At 51.0% G+C, this 25,788-nt stretch overlaps 1 protein-coding gene across 1 annotated transcript in view; it reads right to left on the minus strand.

The window, feature by feature from the left end:
* The window catches only part of GCN1 (GCN1 activator of EIF2AK4), a 59,020-nt gene that overhangs the window by 14,158 nt on the left and 19,074 nt on the right, over positions 1 to 25,788 (minus strand). Inside the window, exons 17-38 of the mRNA XM_084762167.1 lie at positions 24,786 to 24,861; positions 24,524 to 24,683; positions 23,425 to 23,614; positions 23,212 to 23,336; positions 22,443 to 22,621; positions 21,534 to 21,627; positions 20,087 to 20,200; positions 19,776 to 19,974; positions 18,845 to 19,000; positions 18,371 to 18,552; positions 17,337 to 17,417; positions 16,954 to 17,097; positions 15,428 to 15,555; positions 15,158 to 15,347; positions 14,906 to 14,976; positions 13,468 to 13,633; positions 13,064 to 13,258; positions 10,383 to 10,629; positions 9,734 to 9,855; positions 8,900 to 9,014; positions 7,783 to 7,962; positions 2,171 to 2,391 (exon numbers count right to left, since the gene is read on the minus strand). Coding sequence (XP_084618293.1) covers positions 2,171 to 2,391; positions 7,783 to 7,962; positions 8,900 to 9,014; positions 9,734 to 9,855; positions 10,383 to 10,629; positions 13,064 to 13,258; positions 13,468 to 13,633; positions 14,906 to 14,976; positions 15,158 to 15,347; positions 15,428 to 15,555; positions 16,954 to 17,097; positions 17,337 to 17,417; positions 18,371 to 18,552; positions 18,845 to 19,000; positions 19,776 to 19,974; positions 20,087 to 20,200; positions 21,534 to 21,627; positions 22,443 to 22,621; positions 23,212 to 23,336; positions 23,425 to 23,614; positions 24,524 to 24,683; positions 24,786 to 24,861 — 3,335 coding nt within the window. The remainder of the gene's footprint in view (positions 1 to 2,170; positions 2,392 to 7,782; positions 7,963 to 8,899; positions 9,015 to 9,733; positions 9,856 to 10,382; positions 10,630 to 13,063; positions 13,259 to 13,467; positions 13,634 to 14,905; positions 14,977 to 15,157; positions 15,348 to 15,427; positions 15,556 to 16,953; positions 17,098 to 17,336; positions 17,418 to 18,370; positions 18,553 to 18,844; positions 19,001 to 19,775; positions 19,975 to 20,086; positions 20,201 to 21,533; positions 21,628 to 22,442; positions 22,622 to 23,211; positions 23,337 to 23,424; positions 23,615 to 24,523; positions 24,684 to 24,785; positions 24,862 to 25,788) is intronic.

Genomic DNA, 25,788 nt, shown 5'->3' on the forward strand with positions numbered 1-25,788 from the left:
GAGAACCTACTCATTCAAATTGGCCTCTGACCTTCATGTGAAAGCAGCTGTGCGCTCACACACTATACTAAAATGTAATTTAAAAAATAAAGCCAAAACTGCAAGGCGTGGTGGCGCACGCCTGTAATCCCAGCACATCAGAGGCAAAGGCAGGGCGAATATCTGGGAGTCCAGGCCAGCCTGGTCTACACAGCAAGTTCCAGAAGAGCCAGGACTACCTAGTAAGACTCTGTTGCAAGAAAGATGGAGTGGAGGGGGGGCGGGCAGACAGAGACACAGAGGAGAAAGACACAGACAGACAAGGGAGAGAGAGAAAGACACAGATTGGGGGGGGGGGGAGAGAGAGAGAGAGAGAGAGAGAGAGAGAGATATGGGGGAGGGGGAGGGAGAGAGAGGAGAGAGAGGAGAGATACTTTCACTGAAATAGCTTTTTTTTTTTTTGAGACAGGGTCTCACACTACGTAGCTCTGGCTGGCTTGGAATGCACTCTGTAGACGAAGCTGGCTATGAACCCACAGAGTGCTGGGATTAAAGACATGTACCATTATGTCTGGCTTACAATAGCTCTTAAAACAAGTAAGAACAAAAACAGTTCCCCTACCACAGGATACTATATGACAAATAATTTATGTAAATTATAGCACATACATTTGTTGGTATATATATACACATACTACTAAATTACCAGTTTAGGGGGTATAAACTTATAACTTAAATAATGTTCGTCAGTGTAATCACGCTAGCTTTCTCTCTCTCTCTCTCTCTCTCTCTCTCTCTCTCTCTCTCTCTCTCTCTCTCTCTCTCTCTCTCTCTCTCCCCCTTCTCCCTCTCCTCTTCTCTCTCTGCGCCCCGGCCTCGGGACAGGGTCCTGCTTTGTAGCCCTAGCTGGCCTAGAACTTGTTGTGTAGACCAGGCTAGTCTTGAACTATGGCAGCCCCCTGCCTCTGGCTCCCAAGTGCTGGCTGTAAAAGCATGTGCCATCACACCTCGCCAGCGTGAAATCAGCAACAGTCACTGCTCTTATGCTGGAGGAGACCAATGGCAGAAGAACTTGTTTTGCTACTCTTCCTGAGACAGAGTCTTCCATGTAATGCACACCAATCTCAACTTTAAAAATAAAAAAAGTAGCCAGCTGGTGGTGGTGGTGCACGACTTTAGTCCCAGCACTCAGAAGGCAGAGGGAGGTGGATCTCTGTGAGTTCAAGGCTACACTGAGAGACCCTGTCTTGAAGAACAACAATGAATTATTTTATGTCTACATGTTTTCCCTGCTGTGTACATCTGTGCAGCAGAGAAGAGAGCACTGATGTCCCTGGAATTGGAGCTAGATGTTTGGTGAGCTGCCATGTGGTGCTGGGAATTGAACCCGGGTCAGGTTAGAACCAGGGTCCTAGCTGCTAAGTCAGTGGTTCCCAAGCTCCCTAACACTGAGGCCCCTTAATACAGTTCCTCATGTTGTGATGACCCCAACCATAAAATTACATTTCATTGCTACTTCATTAACTGTAATTTTGCTACTGTTACAAATCATAATGTAAATATGACATGCAGGACTTGTGGTATGTGACCCCTGTGAAAGGGTCATCTGAGACCCCCAAAGGGGTTGTGACCTATGGGCTGCAAACCACTGTGCTAAGCCATTTCTCCAGCCCCTGGGATTTTATAATCTTCCCGCCTCAGTTTCCTGAGTGCAGAGACTACAGGCATATGAGATATATATATATTTTTTTTTTCATCTTTTTTAATTTCCTAAATTATCTGAAATAGAAATAACCCCACTTTATCTCAGAGCTGTGATGGATGGTGAAGTCACCAATAGACATTTCTGGAACAGTTAAAGCAAATCTCCCCAACTAAATGTAATTCTCCTAAGAGGCTGACAGAAGCACATGCTCCCTCAGAGAATGCTCCAATGAGAGAAAACTACAGTGGTGTAAACATGCCGGAAAGGTCTGGGGGAAGCAGCCCCTCCTCCGCCCAGTCCACAGCAGAAGCCCATGGAGACAGGACTCAGTAAGTCCTTGCACTCTGTGCTCTGGGAGATGCCAGACTTCCACCTCCCACCCTAGATGTCCCAGGATTCCCTGAAAACAAAAGCAGAGATATTGGCCACATCCCTCCAAGTCTGCTTTAGACTGGGACTTTGCACGTAAGCTAGAAGGGGTACTACCTTCTGGTCAGTCAGGGAGTACATGTTGCCAATAATCTGTGCCGCCATCTTCCGCGTGTCTGTAGATCGGTCCTGGAAGGCTCTCTGGACAATGGGCATGATGAGCGCCAGGGACGGGGCGTCAATGAAGTGAACAAACTTGGTGTCCAGCAGGGTCTGCAGGCACTTCTGGGTCTTCCTGGATGGGTCCGTCAGGGCATCCAGCAGGACTGGGGCAATGGCTGCATGTCACAGGAACATATTGGTTTGTACAGGTCTAGAAACTGGCAGAGTCTTGGGAGAGCAACAAGACTGGGGTGCCTTAGCTTGGGAAGCCTGCCCGCCCATAGAGCAATCCCTGCTCCACAGGCAGAGATGGTTGAGTTAGCTCTCCTCTGCACTGCAATGGGTGACTGGTCAGAAAATCACAGGCTACCATCAACAGGATGAGCTGCAGCCAGTGCTGAGCTTCCCAGGGACGTTTTCTGCAGTCAGTAACCAAATGGTAACTTTATGAAAAAACACAAAAGTTTTAAGGCACAGACGGCACAAGAGCCAGCGGGAGAAACAAAGCATGCAGTAGTCAAAGCAGCCACGAGCAGATAAGCAGCCCTGCAGGCCCCAGGAGGAGGGCTGGGCTCTCTGTCTCACAAGCTCAGGCAGCTTAGCCACACTAACCGACAGTAAGAGCTAAATGCCCTAACTGAGTTGACAGTTCTCAAAGAAGATAGGGACGGAGCCAAAACCGACATGAGAAGATGTTCAAGTCACGGCCTTTAAGGAGTGCAAACCAAAACCACACACACAGGAGGCAGAGGCAGCCAGAGCTCTTGGTCTTCAAGGCCAGCCTGCTCTACATAATGAGTTTTAAGTCAACCAAGGCTATATATAGCAAGACCTCTCAAAACAAAACAAAAACCAAAAACAAAACAAAACAACAACAACAAAAAACCACCACAAAGAATCGCCACTACAATAAAAAAGTAACAGGCTGTATTTATATATTTGCATTCTCTCTCTCTCTCTCTCTCTCTCTGCTGCCGCCGCCGCTGCTGCTGCAATGTCAACAGTGCAGCCTCTAGGACAACAGAGAACAGCCTGGCTGTTCACAAAGCCAACAGGGCTAGAGGGCTCAGTGGGTAAAGCCAAGCCAACCTCCTAAGTTCAAGCTCCAGAACCATGGAGGTAAAGGAAGGGAACCCACTCCTGCAAGCTGTTTCCTGCCCACCATACATGTGCTGTGGCACCTGTGCCCTACATAGCACACATACATGCACACACACAATTCATAATAAATATATTTAACTGTCTTAAAAATTAAACAGTTGGGGCTGGAGAGATGGCTCAGAGGTTAAGAGCACTGTATGCTCTTCCAAAGGTCCTGAGTTCAATTTCCAGCAACCACATGATGGCTCACAACCATCTATAATGAGATCTGGTGCCCTCTTCTAGTGTGCAAATGTACATGCAGGAGAGCACTGTATACATAAATAAAAATCTTAAAAAAAATAAACAGTTGTACCAACTCCACTCATAAACCAAGGAAATGTAAAGGCACATGCCTGCACAAAGTGCTTACCCAGAGGTTCACAGAAGCCTAATAGTCAAAAAGCTGAGCCAGGTGTGGTGATGCACGCCTTTAATCCCAGCCCTTGGGAGGCAGAGGCAGGTGGATCTCTGTGAGTTTGAGGCCAGCCTGATCTACAGAGTGAGTTCTAGGACAGCACTGGCTGTCCTACACACAGCGAAAACCCTGTCTCGAAAAACAAAGCAAAACAAAGTTTTTTTGAGGTAAGTAAAAATTGTACATTTTGCTGGGTGTCGTGGCGCACATCTTTAATCCTAGCACTTGGGAGGCAGAAGCAGGTGGGTTGCTGTGAGTTCGAGGCCAGCCTTGTCTACAAAGTGAGTCCAGGACAGCCAAGCTAACAGAGAGAGAGAGACCCTGTCTCAGAAAAAAAAAGAAGAAGAAGAAGAAAAAAAAAGTGAACATTTTACACACACATTGTTTGGGGTTTGCTTTGTTTATTTTGAGACAGTGGCTCATTCTGGCTTAGGCTGGCCTGGATTCCCCGAGCACCCCAGGCTAGCTTTGAACTCTTGGATGTCTACCTTCCTTACCTTCATGTACTGGGATTATAGGTGTGAGCCACTACACCTGGGTGCACACGTGGTGTGCTGTGTGTGTGAAATGGTCATGACCAAACTAATGGACGTATCTGTCACTTCTCACAGTTTCTTTTAATGGAATCTACCCCCTTAGCAAATTTAATGTAATCAACAGAATATTAGCTAAGTACTCTGTACTTCGATCCTCAGAAGATAATCATCCTACCTAAATGGATTTTTTTTTTGTTTTTTGGTTCGTTTTTGTTTGTTTGTTTTTGTTTTTTTGAAACCGGGTTTCTCTGTGTAGCCTTGGCTGTCCTGGACTCACTTTGTAGACCAGGCTGGCCTCGAACTCAAAGAGATCCACCTTGCCTCTGCCTCCCGAGTGCTGGGATTAAAGGCGTGCATCACCATGCCCGGCTAGAAATGGAATTTTTACGCTTTGACCAGCACCCTTCCTGTACACCCACTGGCACCCACTGTCTCTGTCTCTGTCCCACTTCACAGAGCCCAGCAGCCCTGCAACTTCTAAGGCACAAATAGCATGCCCGCTTCATCAGGCAATCTAGCTTGTCTCGTTTTTTTTTAATTTGAGGTGTGGTTTGCACTGTGTAACATTTGCTTTGAAACTGTACGGCTCTGTGGTGCTCAGCGTGCTCAAACCTGTGCAGTGCACGTCCATCACCTGTACAGACAGCCCGGCCGCCAGCAGCCACTTTACTTCCCAGGACCCCTACCACTTGACTAGCGCTGGTCTAGATTTTCACTCTCTTCCGGGCATTTCCCGTAAGTCCTGCCTGTGGCGTTTCACACCTGGCTTCTTTTACACAGCATGTTTGCAGGGCTCATCCGTGTCATGTTCTATGACTGAGCCCCATTATGTGCGTTTATCTGAGCTCTTCAGTTTTTTTGTTTGTTTGGTTGGTTGGTTTGGTTTGGTTTTTTGAGACAGGGTGTCTCTGTGTGGCCTTGGGTGTCCTGGACTCGATTTGTAGACCAGGCTGGCCTCACAGTGATCCGCCTGTCTCTGCCTCCCAAGTGCTGGGATTAAAGGTGTGCGCCACCATTTAAAGTTTTAAAATAAACTTTAGAGGTTAAGAAGCCATGGGAGGGCGAAAGAACACATGTGACATCACTTAGGGGGGTAAATGTGAGGGCACAAAGGGTTGAGAAGGGTGGTGAGTGTAGACAGGGAGGGAGAGGGTGTGGGGGAAGATAAGCCAAAGCTAAGGATGTGATATAAAGGCCTATGGAAAGCTACTACTTTGTAAACTAATTTAAAAAGTGAGCTGGGAGCGGTGGCGCACACCTATAATCCCAGCACTCAGGGAGGCAGAGGCAGACGGATCTCTGTGTTCGAGGCCAGCCTGGTCTACCAACGGAGTCCAGGACAGCCAAGGCTACAAAGAGAAAACAAAAACAAACAAAACCATTAAAAAAGAAAAGAAAAAGTCAGGCACATGGCTCAGACCTAGCATTAAGGGAGTTAAGTCAGGACTGCCCTAAGTTCAAGCCTAGCCTGGGCTACACAGTGAGACACTGTCTCAAAATTTAAAAAAAAAAAAATTTTTTTAAGCCAAGGTATATATTCTTACTAAACTCACTTGTTTGCTTTACCAACGACAGAAAGTGCTCGAATCTCCTGCCAACCCTCCCGGTAGGTTTCTGCATTCTGTCTTTCATATATTGAGGCTGTCCACTTAGAAATGCTGTATGACCCGCAGAGAAGCAACGCTCCCTCACCGGGTAACATGGCCCGCCCTCTTTGCCTCCATCAAGGAAAGCTCTTCTCCTTGGAAAGAAGGAAGGGTGGGGAGAAGATAGGAGACAAAGGAAAAAGGGAGGCAGGTTCAGGGGAACCCAAGAACCCGACGCTCCACACGTGCCTCACAGACAGCAAAGGAAGCCGAGGGTGCATGTGGGAGGCAGAAGCAGCAGACAGCAAGATCCGCCAAGACTACACAGCAGGACAAAACAAGGGAGAGGGAGCAACTGTGAAAACCACGCACTGCTCTAGCAGGGGAGCCAAGCTCAGTTCCCACCTCAGGTGGCACACAACCACCTGTTAACTCCAGCTCCAGGGGGACCTAACCTGTGGCCCCCCCATCTGTGCTCATATGCACATATCCATACATACAAAGAACTCCAGAAGAGAAGGGAAGCTAGACACGGAGCACACGCCTATCACCATACTTGTGGGCTCCAGCCAGGAGATTGGCGACTTTGCCCGGGCTAGAGTGAGACCCTGTCACAGAACAAAAACTAGAGCAGGAAACATAGCTCAGTGGTAGAGCACCACCTAGCATGGAAAGGCCCAAGTTTCCACTCCCAACACGAACACATGCATGTACACAGCCACAAAGCATTTCACTCCCCGATGAAAGAAAACGTGCATGCCAAGTGATTTGATGACTGAAGTACATGGACCAGGCACCAACGCACTGAGCTGAAGCATAAATTGCCACAAGTGATGTGCCAGTCAGGGTGGCTGGCTGAGGTTTGCTGCCAGCATTCAGCCTCTACCCAGCCCTCAGAAAAGAAACACTATGGCTGGGGTGTAGCTCAGTTGTAGAGTCCGTGCCTAGCAGCACAGACTCCGGGTTCAGTGCTCAGCACTGCCTAAACTGGGTGTGGTGAGACACGCCAATAATCCCAGGACTTGGGAGGCAGAAGCAGGAGGATCAGAAGTTCGCAGCCATCCGAGAACACTGGGCTACACACACAGGCCAGCTGTGCCAGAGTCCAAAAGTCACAGGAAGAATAAACCTGGGCCAATGAGACGGCTCTGTCCATGGAGGCACTTGCCACCACGCCTTAACTGACTTTGATGCCTAAGACGACAGGGAGGAAGAAGGGAAGCAATCCTCATTACTTGTCTGCTAACTTCCATACGTGTACCACTGTATACTTGTGCCTACTTGCATACAACACTAAAAACAAACCAAATGCAGTTTCTCTGTGTGTAGCTCCGGCTCTCCTAGACTCACTCTGTAAGCCAGGATGGCCTCAAACTCACCAAAATCCACCTGCCTCTGCCTCCTGAGTGCTGGGATTAAAGGTGTGTGTCACTACCACCAGGCTTATAATGTTATGTTTTGTTTTGTTTTTTAATAAAAAAAAAAAAATCGGTTAATCATTTTGCCTGATGGAATGCAACGGAAAGGAACGTTGCAAAGAAACCAGGGTTTCAGACAGTGCTCATGGGCTCCACGCTGCCAAGGAATCTGCAGCCCTCACAACGCAGCCACGTGGCCAGGATCTCTCAGAACTCAGCAGCTCCTGAGCCAGTGACTCGGTGGCGTCCCTAGCGATGAAGCTGATGATGTGTGCTCCAGAGCACTGGGAGAACAGACTGCTCCCCAATTCCCTTCAACTCTTCAGTCTAAGAAAAGGGCTTCCCAGCAGGAAGGGTTATTTCAACATGGACTTATTTGTCCACGGAGGGCAATGGTTCGCTGACCTTCCCTAGAGCATCAGGAGGGAAGAGAGCACAGGCGGAGCAAGTGCCCTCAGGGAAAGCGTACCCAGGATTTCCGGGTTCCTGATGACAGAGCCGATCTGCCGGAGTGCTTGCTGTCCTGCCTTCTGCACCTTGACGTGGGAGTCTGTCAGCACCTCTGTGAGCTTGGGCACAATGTTGGGCAGGCAGGATGACAGCTGCTTAGGAGCACAGTACGCCATTGCCCCTAGCAACTCGACTGACCCTGCAGACAGAAGACACGTATACAGCTCTGAACCACACAGCACTGGCCAGCACGATACCATGCTAGGTCTATGGGGAAGGGACATCCAGCTTGCTTCCCTGCAGACTCTTCAGTCTCTGGAAAGAGACTACTGCGCTGCGGGGTTCAGGTGTGGAGCAGGTAGAATGGGTGCCCTGGTAGTTTATTGTCACCTTGACACAAGCTAAGATCATTTGGTAAGAGGGACTCTCAACTGAGAGAATGCCCCATAAAATCCACCCAAGGGAGTCTTGGTACATTCTCTCAATTAGTGATTGCTGTAGAGGACCCAACCATTATGGGTGGGGCCACCCCAGGGTTGGGGTCCTGGCATGAATAAAAAAATAGGTTAAGGAAGCCAGGAGGAGCAAACCAGTAAGCAGCACCCTCCATGGCGTCTGCATCAGCTTCTGCCTCCAGGCTCCTGTCCCGACTTCCCTCAGAGATGGACTGTGATACCAAGGTTCTTTGGGTGCTGGTGCTTGTCACAGTGGCAGAGACCTAACTAGGGCAGCAAGGGACCTAATAGTCCTGAGAGTGCGCCAAGAGTAAGTCACGGGATTGCTCTGGCCTCCACAAACCAGATTTACTTCATATTTGTGCTGCCTCAAACTGTTAGGAACAGAAGGGAGGCCATGTAGGAAGGCCCCAGGCTCAGGCCCTCCCACCAGAATGGCTCTAGTCTGCTCGGATGTGTTTAGAAGGCTCCAGATCACAGTTTTCCGGCTCAGGGTTTCCTCACAGCTGCCACTTTTGTGTGAAGCCTGCTCCAGGCACCAGAGCCCTCAGAACTATTGCATGGCCAAGCCAACTGTACAGACGCTGGCACGTACACAGCAGGAGCTGTGACCCTGCCACCCTGCTGAGAGTGATTTCCAGAACAGGAAGCTGAGGCAGAGGCAGAGGTGAGGGACCTCACCTGCTTTAGTCCTCCAGGACTCCTCCTCCAGGGCAGCTAACAAGGATGGGAGCACCAGCTTCACACCGTGCGCACTCAAGTTGCTCATCACAGCTTTGGCACAATCATCTGCAGCCTCGAGGGAGGAGAGAAGACGTTCAGGGCTCTTTGACTGGACAAGCACTGAGACCTGACACCAACCCTAGTGTCCCTACAGTGACCAAGACTGCAGTTCTGTCAGACCCTGTGCAAGTCCAGAGGGACAGCCAAAAACATATCTGAAGAAGCTTCAGCAGAGGGACCAGAGAGGTGTCGCACACCTTTAATCCCAGTACTGGGGAGGCAGAGGCAGACAGCTCTTTTGAGTTTGAGGACAGCCTGGTCTATAGGACAGCCAGGGCTACTCAAAGAAACCCTGTCCTGTCTTGGAAAAAAAAAAGAAAAGAAAAAGGAAAGAAAGAAAGAAAGAAAGTAAGTAAGTCATGGGGCCTGGAACTTGGATGCCAGCACCATGTAAACAGCCAGGCACTACACACATGCCTACACCAGGAAAGGATCAGAGACCAGACTGCTGGGGCTTGCCAGCTTTCAGCTTAACTGAGGAAATGTGAGCCCCCAGTTCAGGGAAAGCTCCTACCTCAAAAGGAATGGCTGAAACACCCGACACCCTCTTGTAGCTCCCAGCACACACGTGTATATGCTCACACATATACAGCACACATGCACACACAAATAAAACCTTCAATGCACCGGGGATCCAGAGAGAAATCCATCAGTAACCAGTGTCCCACCGTAGCCACCTCCCTGACCAAGCCTGCCTGGGAGCATAGCTCTCACTTCTGCCTCCAGACTTACCTCGCGCACATACTGGTTCCCATCCCCAAAGCACAGCAGCAGATGGGGCAGCACATGGACCACATAGGGCTCAAAGAGCTTCCCCAGCATGGTGCAGAGCATCTCGAAGGCAAACAGGGCTCCTGGGGAAGAGGATGACAGACAGTGCTGGGGACACAGGGCCAGTGCCCTCCTGCAGCCTCTTCAGGCCACGGTAGCTGTGGGACTTGTGTCTCAGTAATCGGGGCAGGGAGGTGGCAGAGAAGAGGGCAGGGGAGTTTCATTTACTTCCTGGCACCAACAACTACAAAAGCCAAGCTTCTCTCAGCTAAAGTGCTCTACAGAAAGCAGGTGGGGGACAAGCTACACTCCTTGTACTCTGGAGCCTGAGGCAGGAGGATCACCAAGTTGTAGGCACTGCTTGGCACCTTGAGGAGTCCTCACTTTGAAGTGCTAACTAAGAAGGGCTGGCGTGTGGCTCAGCAGTAAGGTAGCCTGCCTAGCCTGGTAAGGCCGGGGGTTCTGCCCCAAGCAGTGCAAGAAAGAGTAAGTGGGACCGTGCAGGCCAGCTCTACTGCAGACAGGGCTGGGACAGGCCACACCCCTCCCTTCCTCAGCCCCCTGGGCACCCACTTCCCGTGCTGTCAGCAGTGAGCTCAGGGATACCAACCCTCTCGCCTTCGGAAGTTCTTCTTATCCTGGATGGCGTCGGTCAGCGCGGCCATCATCTCCTGCTGTTTCAGGGAAAGGATGCCCAGGCCTTTCACCAGGCCCGCCAGCCCGTACGCAGCCCCTCTGCGTTCTGCATACTTGTCTGACTCCAGCAGCTGCTGCATGAGCCGCTGAATCATGCCCCCAGCGTCCTCCTTGACAGCAGGCACGAGAGGCGGCAAGCAGCTGGCCACAGACTCCTGGACCTGTGGGAGTGGCCATCTCATCAGTGACAGTTGTTCCTGGCAGCACTGCCTCACACCCACTCTTAGCTACAGCTCCAAGAGTCAGAGCAGCAGAGCAGCAGTGTCTTCTGTATAGTGAGTATGACACGCATGCTCCATAGGGTGCACACTGCAGTCATGACAAGAGCAGCAGCCCTGTAGTGCTGTTTCCTACACTGTGGCTCACCACCCACACACGGGCTACACCACAAACCAATGGAAGGGTTGTGAGACATTAACAAATAGTAAAGACTTCTGAATGATTTTGAATTCAAAATCAAACACGAAATACTGTGAGGTGCTGCTGACAACACTCACACCTGTCACCTCCTGTGAGGTCTCTGCAGCCAGAGAACGCTGCTGCAGCCTCTCAGCTCCCACTGAGGTGGCTGTGTGTCAGGAATGGCAACGCCAAACTGCACATCCGAGGTTTTCTGCCCTAGAGAACCATCATGGCTTAAATGCAGAAAACAATCTCACCATTCTTCAGTGATAAAGCTGTGGATCCCACTGTGCTAGAAGACTTAATTTTTAAAACTGTTGTAGTCAGTCAGGAGTGGTGCCACACTCCTTTAAATCCCAGCACTTGGGAGGCAAAAGCAAGTGAATTTATCTGAGTGTAAGACCAGCCTTGCCTACATAGTAAGTTTCAGGCCAGTCAAGGCTATAGAGTGAGACTCCATTCTCCCCCAAAAAATAATTAATAAAATTAAATAAATAAAACTTGATTGAGCTGGTGACTTGGGTTTCATAAAATAATAATAATTCTATGGAATTCAAACAGAATTCTCAACAATTTCTGAAATGGCCTTAAATATATACATCTAAAGGGGGAAGGGCAGGATGGCTCAGCCACGTAGACACGGTTTGCCACCAAGCATGATGACCTGGGGCGCCTCCTGGGGACCCATGTGGTGGGGAGAATCTACTCCTGCAAGCTGTCCTCTGACTGAGGCATACACCTCCTCCTACAGAAATTAATAAGTGAAGTTTTGTTTTAAAATACACATATGGACTGGCAGTGGTGGTACACACCTTTAATCCCAGCACTGAAGAGGCAGAGGCAGAGGCAGGTGGATCTCTGTGAGTTCAAGGCCTGCTTGGTCTACTGAGTGAGTGCAGGACAGGCAGGACTACACAGAGAAACACTGTCTCAAAAAAAAAAGAAAAACAAATGAATGAATGAAGTAAAGTGTGTGTGTATATATATATATGCCTGCACTTTGTACGTGTATTTATGCAAAGTGGCACTCTTAGCACCGATTATAAAATCAGAGACCAAGAAATGCTACATCCTAAGCAGTATCAAATATTTAGGCAAAATTTGTTGATATAAAAATAAATAAATAAATAAATAAATTCCTCTCATTAGTATGAAAATCTGTTTTCATCTCTAATAAATGATAAAAATTATACATATACCAAAGAATAGCTTTTAAAATGTTATGTTTTTTTTAACCACTGACATTCAATTTGCATTATCTCTTATATACATAAATACTTAGCATTGAGTAAAATTGTCTTACAAAAAGGGGTTGCAAACTGAAAAAGCTTAAGAAACCCTGGTCTAAGCCCTGGGCACATGGGGAGTCTGGGCCCACCGGGAAGCACGCTGTGCCGTCATGCCTCTAGAAAACAGCCATGTCCCCTAGTTCCAAGCCCGTCAGTGCTACGAGGAATTGTGCTGAGTCTAACAGAACCAGACTCGAATCAGGAGGTGCCAGGATACACCCCGCAGCCGAGCTCCATGCGGCCAGCTGCCTGAGTCAGGTCCTTTTGGGGGTCGGATTTATGACCCTTATATTTGACAATCCTGAAACTTGTTTTCAACTGTGACTTTCGTGAGCATACACAGGAGTGTGAAAGATCCAAATTGTCAGCCAAGGAATTACATGCAAATGCATGGTTTTCTGACAAGAGGAAGAAAAATCCTTTTTGCTATGGTTCAGAGGGGCCTTAAAGGAACCCATACATGGAGATGGCCGTGAGGCACAAACGCAGCCTGCCTGTGGTCTGGCTGGTTTGTTCTGCGATAGGGTCTCATTGTGTAGCCCTACCTGGCCAGGAACGCTCTTAGCAGGCCACATTGGCCAACTCATACCCAGATGCACCTCTTCTGCTGGGACTAAAGGGGGCACCACCACCTGGCTCCTGTCAGGTGTCTTGTTTTGTCTTTTAATCTCTGTGTCTTCTGTGAAAGATTTAATCTAAACCCACTCACACATGCACATACTTGTACACTCATGCACACGTTAACGCACATACACACATCAAGAAACAAGCCTCTAGCAAATGAATAGGGAAAAAAGAATTACCTGGGTTCTCCCTGGAGAGAAGATGGCTGCTAGCATCCCACAGCCTACCCATAATGCATTCCCATGCCCCAGTGACTCATGGGCCCCAAAGTGAGAGGTACCTGCTGGGACGGTGTAGAGAGGGCAGCAATGAGCTTGGCGACAATGGGTTTCACTTTGGGGTCACTCTTGTCCAGGTGCTTGGCCAAAGAGCCCATCAGGACCACCACACTCTGCCGCACAGCGTCGTAGCTGGCATCGTTGGGGGCATCTTTCAAGAACTCCTCAAACACTGGCAGCAGTGAGTTGACATTCTCCTGGAAAGGCCGGACCCCAGAGCACAGGTCAGCCTATGGGCTGCATCAAAACCACAGGCTCGGCCCCTGGGTCTGGCAGTGCTAGCTGGCTTGCCGGCTCCCCGGCGGAGCTACAGCAGAGCCCTAAGACGGACAAGGTGTTTCTGGTACAAATGAAATTTCCCAGCAGGTGCTGGTGCCCTGTCAGACAGCTGCTGAAAGCTGCTTACCTTCCCATGGGCATTGAGCGTGGCGAGCGCTGCATCTAACATGCACTTCCGGACATCCGGGCTTCGGTCATTGAGGGCATCGGGGACAAAGAACTGAAAGAGCGGCTTCACCTGAGAGCTGTCCAAGTACTGAGAGAGCTTGTTCAGGGCCAGGGCTAGGCCACACCTAGGAAAGAAACCAGAGCATGCGGTTGCAAGGGTCACAGCTAACACCATCCCATGTGCATGGAGGATAACAGCAAACACAGCTTTGGGCAGGGAACAGCATGCAACCCACCATGACACAACTGCCCAGTGTTCTGAACAAGCCACCTGTGAAACACAGACAGGGACCCACTCTGCTTCCGTTTCCCTGACTATGACAGACAATGTACACCCCTCTATCTCTGAGACAGGCTGGAAGAGAGGCTTTTAGAGAAAACAGATGTGACAGCTATGCGGAATTATTCTCCTCAGCTAAAGAGAGAGAGAGAGAGAAAAAAAAATCCACACCTTACTCCCAGCTGATGGTCTGGAATGAAAAAGAAATAAAGCAAGATGGTTCCCCACAACACTGCATACTAGCACAGAGTCACACACAGGAGTAGAGGGCGCGGGTGTGCCAGCTGGTTCTATGTCAGCTGGACATGGCTAGAGTCACCGGAGAGGAGGAAGTTTCCATTGAGAAACTGTCTCTATAAGTTTGGGTTGTAGGCAAGCCTGTATCAAGGCCATTTTCTTAGTGAGTGATGGGGAGGGCCCAGCCCACTGTGGGTGGGGCCATCCTGGGCTGGTGGTCCAGGTTCTATAAGAAAGCAGGCTGAGCAAGCCACGGGGAGCAAGCCAGTGAGCAGCACCCTCCATGGCCTCTGCATCAGCTCCTGCCTCCAGGGTCCTGCCCTGTCTGAGTTCCTGCCCTGACTGCCTTCAGTGATGAACAGTGATGTGCAAGTGTGAGCTGAATAAACCCTTTGCTCCCCAAGTTGCTTTGGTCAGCATGCGTCATCACAGCAATGAGAACCCTAAGACAGTGAGTCAGCCATTCGGGAAAGCAGCCCCACTATTTGATGAAAGCCCACACTAGGTGACAAGTGTCTTCGTCCAGGGTGGCACTTGCTCTCAGACACCTAACCCTCCAGATACTACTCCAGAGGCTGAGAGACTGACACTAACATCTGCTGAGCCGTTACACACTGCTAATGGGGCCTGTGATGTTCCTCGTAGGTTCTAGAAGTGTGTCCCTCATATAGATCAGGAAACAGAAGCCTGGAGAAGAAGATGACAACTGCCCAAAGGCAGAGCTGGCCCACGAGAACCAGCACTGAACACAGGTCTCTGGCCCAGGCGGCCTAACCGTGCTTCTGCCTCTAACTTGAGCACGTGCTTCCTCCGTGATGCACCAGTCTGGCCCGGCTGGCACATCTCACAGATGGCAGCAGGATCAAAGCAGGGGGCTTACCTGGCTTCCCACTGGTCTGGAGGGGATTCTGAAATCACTCGTCCCAAAGCATCCAGCACTGGGGGTGGCCGCTGTAACAGACAAGTGGCTAAATGCCCAGCAACACTCTCCCTTGCTCAAGGGACAGACAGACCAGTGACCTGGACCCTCCCCCCCCCCCCAGCCCTGAGACAAGCTGAACAGAAGAGCACCAAGCTGCTTCCCCGCCCCTCCCCCCTGCCCCCAGACCACAGCACTGCCCAGGTCACTCACATAGAGCTTCTCCTGATAGATCTCCATGAGCCTGCCCATAACCTCCGCTGCTTGCCGCTGGTACTGCGCCACAGCCTGGGAAAGGGCTTCAGCCCCAGCCTGCCGCACGGCTGCCTCATGGGAGATCACATCATCGATCAGCAAGGAGCAGAGATCTGACTGAAGATCTAGGCCCATGGTCGACCAGAGCCTGCAGTAGAGCAAAGTCAGGACTGCTCAGCAAGGGCCTGCAGCACAGATTCCAGCAGCTCCCGCCACACAGGCTCTCACCTCTCAGCCAGCTTCCGGATCTCCTCCTCCTTGTCAAACTTAACCACCCAGAGTCTCCGCAGCAGGTTCAGGCCATTCTTCTCATCAGTGTCAGGCGCTGGCAATACCAGGTGGAGCTCCATCAGCCCCTGCGAGGAGGACGGATCAGACTGAGACCTGACATCTCAGGAGCATGTGCCCTGTTTCCTCACTTCTGTCTCAAATACACCCATTAGCTGCAAGTGTCTATTTAAAGGAGAATCAAATACAAGTAACCCCAGCTAGACAGTCGCGCAGGCAGACTGAGGACATACAGCACAGGCCTGTGCACTGGACAGCGCAGGCACGGACACCCTATGGCTGCAGCAAGGGGACTAGACAGAGCTGGCCGAGGAGGTGCTGGTGCACTGCTCACCCTCCTCTTTTTGGGGAGCCAGGGCTATAGCTCAGAGTACGTATGGTTCAGGGCATACATCATGCCCCCAAACCCAGAATTTTTCTTTTTGAATTTTTTTAGATGGGGTCTCAGAATGTAGCTTTGGCTGTCCTGGAACTCTGGAGACCAGGCTGGCCTTCAACTTATAGAAATCTGCCTGCCTCTGCCTCCCTGGTGCTGGAGCTCAGGAATGTTTTAAGGGCTAGGCAGTTAAGAGCACTGGCTGCCCTTCCAGAGGACCCAGGTTCAACTGTCAGCACCCACATGGCGTCGCACAGCTGTCTGCAGCTCCACGAGCTGACCCCTCACATAGACACACATGCAGGCAAAACACCTATGCACCAAAAATAAAATGAATGTTTAAAAAAATAATAATAATTTTCAAATGTAAAAATTACTAATTTAACTCTAAACATCATAGACAAGAGCTCAAATGGTGCTTGTGGGAAAAATTAAAAAAAAAAAAAAAAGATCACACTGCCATTTGTCCTTTATCTTGGGAACCGCCATCTAAAAGCCATCCAGAAACGCTAGACAGAGGCAGAAGCTGAATAAATGCACTAATTCTGTGAGCTAGGTCACCCTGACGTAATCTAAGGTCTCTTGGGAAATGGGCCTCTGGGCATGCAGGTGAGGGTTGTCTTGATCATGCCAGCTGCTGTGGGAACCACTCCCTGGGCTGGGGCTCTGGACCCTGGAGGAAGCCGGCTGAGCACAGGTAGCATGCATCCACTGCTCTCTCTTTCTGACTGCAAATGCGAAGGGACCCCGTGCGTCAAGCTCCTGACGCCTTCCCTACCACAGTGGAATACAGCCTGGAACTCTGAGCTACAGAAACACTCCCTTACACTGCCTCTGTCAGAGTATTTATCAATACACAGGGGGAAGACAGGCTCTGTGTAAGTACATCAGGAGCCACAGCCCAGACTGACGGGGTCGTCCAGTGTGAAGAAAACCACATACAGTGCTACATCACGACAAGCTTAGAGGGACCTAACCCACCCACGACCCCTCACTCTGCCTCTCGGCCCTGAGTGTGAGAGACATCCTGCCAAATGGTCATTATGTAGCTCAGACACTTGCCCGGAGTAACAAGCAAGCGCACACGCACCCGGAGTGCTGTCTCTCGCACACTGGCGCATGGGGACTGCAGGGCAGAGAGCAGCACGTCCACCTCCTCCTGCTCCGCGAAGGCACAGCCATCCTCGCCACTGCTGCTGGCACACAGGGTGGTCAGGGTGTCTGAGGCCAAGACCTGGGACAACATCAAGAGATGCACTGGGTCAGTTCAGCAGCTCGTTTACGCCGAGGAAGCTGGACAGGTGGGTTTAAAGAGCCCACCCATGGCAGCCCAGGGCCACGAACTCATAGTCAAGCCAGGCACTGGCAGCTCTTCCACACAAGAGAACCTAGAGAGAATTAGGTCTTGACCACTCATCCGTGAGGTCAGAGTCACAAAACTCCACAGCACAGACCAACGGGAAAGCAGATCACCTGTAGGCGAGGGGAGCCCGTTCCGATCACCCACGTCAGCAGACGCAGCATGGCCACTCGAGGCAGCAACTCTGGACCATTCTAGGAGAGAACAAAAGAGAAGTGAAGATGATAATGAAGGAAAGGTTGGTATCTATGCATTCTCTCACCTACGGGAGAACATTCTGGGTCACAAAACTGACTCAATCATTGTAGAAACTTCATTAGGTTTATTTACAAGCAAGCCAATGGGTGCTACCCCAGCCTATCACAAGCTCCGAAGCTTGCCTGACACCCCCAGACTAAACTACGGATAGACCGAAGAACCTGAGAAGAAGCGCTCCATTTTACAAGGAAAGAAAGAAATGTCAAATAAAACACATCGCTCAGCCGGGTGCAGTGGAGCACACCTTCATGCAGCCTCAAAGGAAGTTCTCTGTGACTTTAAGGCCAGCCAGGGCTACACTTTAGACTAAGGTCACACAAAGCCTAGGTTAGTTTTGAAGGAGAGAGGACTTAGTGAGAGGCTGGCGCAGAGCAAGCTGTGTAACCTGACAACTGTAAACCTGCATGTGCTACAGATAAGGGCATACACAGTGCTGTACAGGGTTAGGGAAAAGATAAAATATTGAAATAGCCATGAATAGGTAATGAGTTAAAAAAAAAATAGTGAAGCCGGGCGTGGTGGCACACGCCTTTAATCCCGACACCTGGGAGGCAGAGGCAGGCGGATCACTGTGAGTTCGAGGCCAGCCTGTCTACAAAGTGAGTCCAGGACAGCCAAGGCTACACAGAGAAACCCTGTCTAGAAAAAAACAAAATAAAACATAGTGTAGGCATAGCTTAGGAGCTCAAGCAACGGTAAAGTCAAAACACACCAACATGGATGCACAGTCTATGAAAGACGCAGCACAGCCCCTCTCATATTAGAGACTGCTGCTGTATTATATAGACCACTGTTATGGATGAAACATCAGAGCTTAAGGATCAAAAAGTACATGAGCCCCTGCCTCCCCACACCCTTCAAGTCATAGATAACAGCGCTCCCTACCAACCTCATCCGCCCGCTCGGGTGGGGTATTGGGCGAAGCCCTCAGCTGGGCATGGACAGTGAGGATCTGAAGGATCTGCGCCATCTGCTCCTCCTCCTCCTCGCTGTGGTAGGGCATCTCAGTGAGCACCATCTTTAACATCGGGAAGACCAAGGAGAAGGCCGGTGCGGACAGGGGTGCAGCGTCTGTGAGAGCAGGCAGCAGAGCAGACAAGCTGGGGAGAGTGTGCAGCTGAGGGCAGGTGGGGAAGAAGCTGGAACTGTCTGACACCAAGCACAATGCCAGGCACAACGGCGGGTAACCTGGTGCTAAGCCAGCCCTGCTTCTCCTCCACAGACTGGCCCGACTCTAGAACGTGACTCAGCAGCAGCAAAGGAGGAAAACCAAGGATGACGTGCAGGAAGCGCAGGGGCATTTTGGCTCCTGCCTCCCTCCCCACATCAGCTCACCGTGACCCGGTGTCTCCTTGTCCCTTACCTGGTTCACCTTTGCCCACCCTGCTGCTGATGGTGTGGGTGTGCAACAGTGACACTGCCCTCTTCACGGCCACTGACAGCTCTTCCTGGCACCAGGACTTATCCAGAGCACACTCTGGCTTCACTAGGCGCAGCGTCACATGACTCACCAAGGTGCCTGTGAGAAGAAAGGCCGCAAATGACCCACAAAGACACCACATCTGGTCCCAACACCAAGAAGGCACTTGAGACAGAGGTGGCCTTGTCCTCACCTCTAAGCCAGAGTGTCTTAATGCCTAGGTCTTTGTGACAGGATTGAAAAAAGAGAGGGCTTTTGGGGGGTGATATCTGCACACAGCCCAGCCTGGCCTGAAACTCAGGGTCTTCCTCCCTCCACCCCCTAAGTTTTTAGATTACAGGTTTGTAGCACCATGGCTGGCAGAGCTGACTCTCTTGATCCTAAAGAGGTCCGTGTGCTGAGGGGCACAAGCCACCCAAGTCATTCACCCTACAGTAAAGCTTTAGCTACACAGGTTCTTCCTCAGCCAGCTAAAGGTCAGAGGTCTCTGAGCACGCCACAGACACAGACTTCATAGAGAACGCCCACTTCAGAGCGTAGGGGCGTTGGCTCAGTTACCAGAGCACTTGCCTGGTGCACATGAGCCCCTGGATTTAGACCCCAGCACCAAAACAAAGCTACTCCATCAAGAGGAGATGCTAATAGCACGTAAAGCCTGCTCCTCAGAGAAGGCAAAGAGGATGCAAAACGGAGGCCAGAGGAAACACTTCAATGCTGTTGAGCACATCCAGTTTGAGGCTCCATAGGCTGCCTCCATGTGGAAACAATATTCAGCAGCTTAGGCCACCATGTGTCCTCAGAACACCCACCGGCACCTCTAGCCCAATGTGCAAACACCCTGAGGTCACCCCATAGCCAGTAAATAAGGACTAACCCAGGGCCTTGAGTCTAGGGGGCATGACACAGGCAGCCAAGGACAGGAAGGGGCCTTTGACCCTGGGAGCAGCCAGGGGAGATTTCAGCAAGGGCAGGAAGGCGTCGACCAGAACAGGGATGTACTGGGTCAGGCCGCTCGGGTTCCTGGTCATGATGGCCTCTAGCAGTCCCAGCGCGGCCTCTAGCTCCCCATCCAGCTGCAAGCAGAGCCAGCAGAAGAAACGTCATTAGGGTCCACCCTGCGACAGCGACACAGGGGGCCACAGAGGAACTTCCTGGCACCGGCACGAGGCGGCTGCGGCCACTTACCTCCTGCAACCGCCTCCGGATCTGCGCCTCCTTGTCCATCTGCGCCTGCAGCATCTCCTTCTGCTTGCTGGTCAGGTGCACCTCCTCCTTTATGCCTTTCTTCTTCTTTATCTCCTGAAGGACCAGGGTCAGAAGCCAGCTCTACACCCACAAGACACATCTGCCTCCCCACCAGAACAAAGCTAGCTAGCTTCCAAAAACAATTCTACGGCAGCCTCAAGTCCAGGACCACAACCCCAAGCTCACCGCATGCCCCCCCTTCCTCTATAAAGACCACACCCACTGGATGCCTACAGATCCAAGAAAGCAGTAAAAAAGCAAATGTTTGTTTGTTTGTTTGTTTGTAACAGGGTCTCTCAGTGTAGCCCTGGCTGTACTGGACTCACTTTGTAGACCAGGTTGACTTCAAACTCAGAGATCCGCCTGCCTCTGCCTCCCATGTGCTAGGATTACAGGCATGTGCCTCTATGCCTGGTAACAAACAAATTTTAAGACGGATTCTCTGTTTAAAAGGGCGAGGGGAGAAATGTCAGAGATTGATCTCCAGCGGCCACACGGCTTCAGATTAAAAACTTTAGCTTGGCCTCAGACATGCTTAAGGCTCTCTGGAGACAGAGGCAGCTCAGGGGCTGAGAGCGCACTAAGTCTTGACCGAGTGCCTACACCATGCCAGCAACTGCTTGAGATGCTGAGACGCGAGGAGAAAGATGAAATCTCTCCAACATGGAGCTCACAACCTAGCAGGTAAAGCCAGACAATAAACAAGTGAACGCGTGCACAGAACAGTTGTGGAGCAGCAGGCCAGGAAGAGGGTGAAGCACACTTTGGACCGACAGGCAGGGAGTCACTTTTCTGGGAATGGCGAGTGATCAGATGAGGAAGACAAGAAACCAGCCTGGAGAAGCCCTGGGGAGCAGCAGCTCAAATAGAGCTCTGTCAAAAGCAGCTCTTTAGAGCTGACTCTGTCAGGCATCTCAGGAAGCCCAGGCTATAAGCACTTGCTGTAAGAATCAAGACCAGCCGGGCGTGGTGGCGCACACCTGTGACCCCAGCAGTCAGGAGGCAGAGGCAGGTGGATCGCTGTGAGTTCGAGGCCAGCCTGGTCTACAAAGTGAGTCCAGGACAGCCAAGGCTACACAGAGAAACCCTATCTCAAAACAAAACAAAACACAATCAAACAAACAAAACACACACAGAGAATCAAGACAAGCCTGTCTTTGGAAAGCCAGGGCAAGCAAGATGGAGCAGCAACATCCCGTAAGAACATGGTTTCCCTTGAGTGGGCTAAGAAGAAGCCACAGAGAAATAGTGAGCGGAGTGTTGGAGAGGACCAGGGCAGGCCAAGAGGAAACAGTAGTGCCTCAGCGTAACCCAGGGAGCAGCCCACACGAGCAGAGAGAGCGGCGGCCTCGTGCACAGCGGCTCACAGAGGCTTCCGATGACTCACCTCCTTCAGCTCGAGCTCGATGATCTGCTCCTTAAAGGAGTAGGCTTTGTTCTCCCGCTTCATGTTGGCCTTCTTTATGCTGTCCTGCTGGGCACTGAAAGGCAGGGGGGCAAGGCAGGCAGTCATCCAGCTGCAAAAGCCGCCAGGCCCAATCTCATGACAGCCACCAAGGCCAGCCAGCAAACTTCACTGTTGTTTTCCTCTGTGTGTGTGTTTTGTGTGTTAGTGTATGTATGCATGCAAGTATGTGCTCACTCACATGTGTACTTGGAGGCCAGAGGTTAATTTCCAGTAGCTCCCTCTATCTCCACTGTATCTTTTTACCACCCCCCCCCCAACCCCCCAGACAGGGTCTCTCTGTGTAGCCTTCACTGTCCTGGACTCACTTTGTAGACCAGGCTGGCCTCAAACTCACAGCAATCTGCCTGCCTCTGCCTTGCAAGCACTGGGATTACAGGCCTGTGGCACCATGCCTGGCTACTCTCACTGTATCTTTTGAAACAATGTATCTCACTGAGCCTGTGCACAGCCTCACATACGCACTAGGCTGGCCGGCCAGCACACAGTTCCATGTCCTGTCTCAGTGCAGGCAGGGTCTCTACACAGTCCAGGCTGGCCTCCAACTTTACCTCGGCCTCCACAAGGTGCAGAATTACAGGCATGCACACCACACCCAGCTCCCAGGTACTTCTAAGTACTATGTACCGGGCCAGTGCTACATATTGGAGTCACCAGTATCTCGGGCCTAAGCGCTAGTGTGGAATACAAGCAGGTATTTGTGCCACGGACAAACAGCCTGTTCTGTTTATTCCTCACAATGACCCCACAGATGCTGCCATCAAATAGGCATGAAAACCAGAGCTCGGGGAGGAAAAGCAATGGAGACAGCAAGCGAGCACCTGGTCTCACCTCTGGATGATGGACTTATCAAACAGCTCTCCGGCAGGGGTTTGCATGATGGCAAACTCCTCCCGAGTCACGAGACACAGCGCAGGGTTCTGCACAGAGGCGGTGATGGCGCTGATGAGCTGCGGGAGGACTCGGTCAGGCGACAGGATGGAAAGGGAGGCCATGGCGTTCATGGAAGACTGCCAGACAGACAGACAGACAGGGTCAGCCTATACCCTAAGTAAAGCAGAATAGGGTTCTGGCTCCCCTTTCTGCCCTGGGCTTTCTCAGCAATACCTGCCTTACTAGACCAGCCTTCCCCTCACTCTGCTGTCTCACTCCACTCTCACTCCATGGTCCAGGGGCGCCGCCACGCCATTTCCAAGGGCAGGCATGTGTCACCCAACCAGGGCAGTCTTGGGGACAGGTCAGGAGGGGCAATGAGACCCCATGCCAGCTGACTAGCATGTTTTCCCCAGTAGAGCTGTTGGGAGGATGATGTGTGAGCCCCAAAATCGTGACACTGCCGCTCACACACTGGAAGTCAGAGAAGTGACTTGGAGAACAGGCCTCGTGAAGGACTGCAGACAGCATGAGCCTCCGCGGCACCGTCCCAAGCTGCTCACATCCTCAGACACTGTCTGCAAATGAGGCCCTCAGTTCCCTTTTGTGCTCCAACCAGGATGCATTCCCGTCACCCTCAAGAGGCCCAGCTTACGTGTCACCATTCTTCCTCTTTTCTCCTTGAGTCCTCAGCCCTTGACCCTGGACAGAGTCCCCAGCCCATTACCTGGTTCAGGGGACGCTGGGTAGTGATCCTGGGGATGATCTGATCCAGGTGCCTGGTGATGAAGGCTTCAGGGTCGATCTTCATCCTGGTGAGAAGTGCTGGCCAGAGCCCAGACTGCACTGCCACTGAAGGAGAGGGCTTCTTGAAGCCTTCTGCCTGGACGATTATGCCCAAAAGAGCCGCCCCCCTCTACCACTCCACCACAGCACAGACCTAAGGACGGATGGTGGGAGATGATCAGCATCTCCTGGGCCAGCTGCTCAGTGCTAGTGATGTCACCCTTGAGCTCAGGCACCCCAGAGATGACACACAGAGCTTCCTGCAGGATGCGTGGTGGCACATAGGTCTTGCCCATCTCAGTCAATTCCCCAGTATCTGTCACAAGAGCTTCCAAGGGCAGCACCTGAAGAGAGAACAAATGAGTCCCACAGCGCGAAGCCTGCGCAGGGCAGTGCACAGAGACAGCGCACAGGCTCCCTGGGCCTCTCCTGCTATTATTAGAAATCCCCACTGAGTGCAACCTGCTGCCTCACTTCCTGCCCTGGAGTGCCCAGGCTGCGAAGCAGGCCTGCAAAGACAGAGCGCCCAGGGTAGCCCACATAAAAGCTGAGAGATGAGAACGAGCGGGAAACTGGTTGTGGAGAACAGACACACACTGCAGAGGGCAAAATAGTGACGCCTGACATCTAGAATGCTTAAGTAACCCAGGCTTCTACCATCCACTCCTGCTGCTGCCCGAGAGAATCCAGGACAGGTCAGCTCATGGCCTGGATAGCTAGTATAAAAAAGCTATATGCCCCACCTGCCTTCAAGGGTACTGTGAAAAAAATCAAAAGTGAGGGGCTGGAGAGATGGCTCAGTGGTTTAGAACACTGTCTGCTCTTCCAGAGGTCCTGAGTTCAGTTCCTGGCAACCACACGTTGGCTCACAACCATGTATATCCTGGGATCTGATGCCCTCTCTGGCATGTAGGTATACACATAGATAGAGCACTCATCATTAAATAAATAGATAAATAAATAAATCTTTTTAAAAAATCAAAAGTTAGAATAAGTATGTGTTTAAAATTATTAAGTGTTTTAAAACAATAAAAAAAAGGAAATATCTAAGACTATTTCGGTTGAACTACATCAAAGGATGGATGGGAACAGGGAAGAAGGCCACTAAGGGTGGAGATCCTACCAAAGCTTTTGGGCACGGCAGAAAGTCCTGGAATCCCCCAGCCTGAGAGAGAGCTCCCCAGGAAAGGCCCACCTACAACTAGGGGCAGAAGCAGGTTGAGTGGGTCATTGCGGAGCCCAGGTCCTCTCACCTTGTGAGAATTGAGGACAGTCTTCAGCTCCTCCAAGAGGCCGTTGGCTAGCTTAATGCCCCCGAGAGAGGAGAGCAGCTTGCGGACTGTCTGCTGGGCTTGCCTACGCACGTGCCAGGTGCGGCTCAAGAGCACAGCCACCAGGACCCGGTAGTACTGCCTGCAAACACACAGATGGTTCTGGGAGGCCCGGCAGGGCTCTCAGCTGCCACACCCACCACACTTGCTTGTCTGCCCAGGACAAGGTAAGCAGTTCACGTACTGAACTTTGCTGTTGGTGAGCCTGTGCGGGTGGTCAAGGAAAAGCCTCTCAGTCAGATGCAGCACAGTACACAGGGCTGTAGGGAGAGACAGTGCAAACCTTTAGGACAGCTAAGTGGGGACAGTGAGATGGCTCAGTGGGCAAAGGAGCTTGCCGTCCACCCTGGAACCCATACAGTGAAACGAGAGCGCCCATTCCTAACAGGGCACCTTCCAGGCATATGTGCGAATATTAACACATGCACACACGAGATAACTACATGTATGCTTCCCTACTCTAAAAAGAATTAAAATGAACTAAAAAATTAGCAGCAAAATATAAACGTGTTAACACTAGATCTGAAGCTGTACTTCATTTTTATTTCCACTTCCTTATTTTGTACATGCATATTTTAAAGTAAAGAAGGCGCACACTGATCTTAGTCATTAAGAACTACTGCTAGGTCCATGACTTGGACTTGGAGCCTGCTGGACAAGGGGCTGGTTTCCAGCCTGGGAAGCACGGTGGACAGCAGCACACTACTGTGTGCGCAGGAGGCAGAGAACGCACAGAGACCCAGAAGCAGCAGACACCACTGGACGGCCAGCAGGGCTGAGTGGTTGGAGAGCAGAGAACAAGTCAGCGCAGACTCCCCCTGCCTTGTCTGTGAACTATAGGAATGCCATTCCCAATCAAACGCTAACTACAAGTGTTCCAGCCAGAAAGTGACTAATAGCTGTAGCTCCTTAATAGGATGTTGTGACTCGTGAGTCAAAAGACTTCAAGTCGCTAATTAGCAGCAGACTCCTAGGAGGCAACTGGAATTCTGCACACGCACTCGGAGATCACTGTTCCTTTTCTACCAGGGTAGAAACCAGTAGTTTTTGCGTCGTCTGCTGGGGGAGGAGAGATGCCACAACTCTACTGCACTTATCGTAAAGAAAGCCGACAGCACCAATTACCCACTCAAGCTCTAATTATAGCTAACGCTGCAGCTCCACGAATGGCACCACTGTCTCTACAG

This window comes from Acomys minous (genome assembly GCF_964271855.1).
Source record: "Acomys minous genome assembly, chromosome: 16".
NCBI classification, from domain to species: Eukaryota; Metazoa; Chordata; class Mammalia; order Rodentia; family Muridae; genus Acomys; species Acomys minous.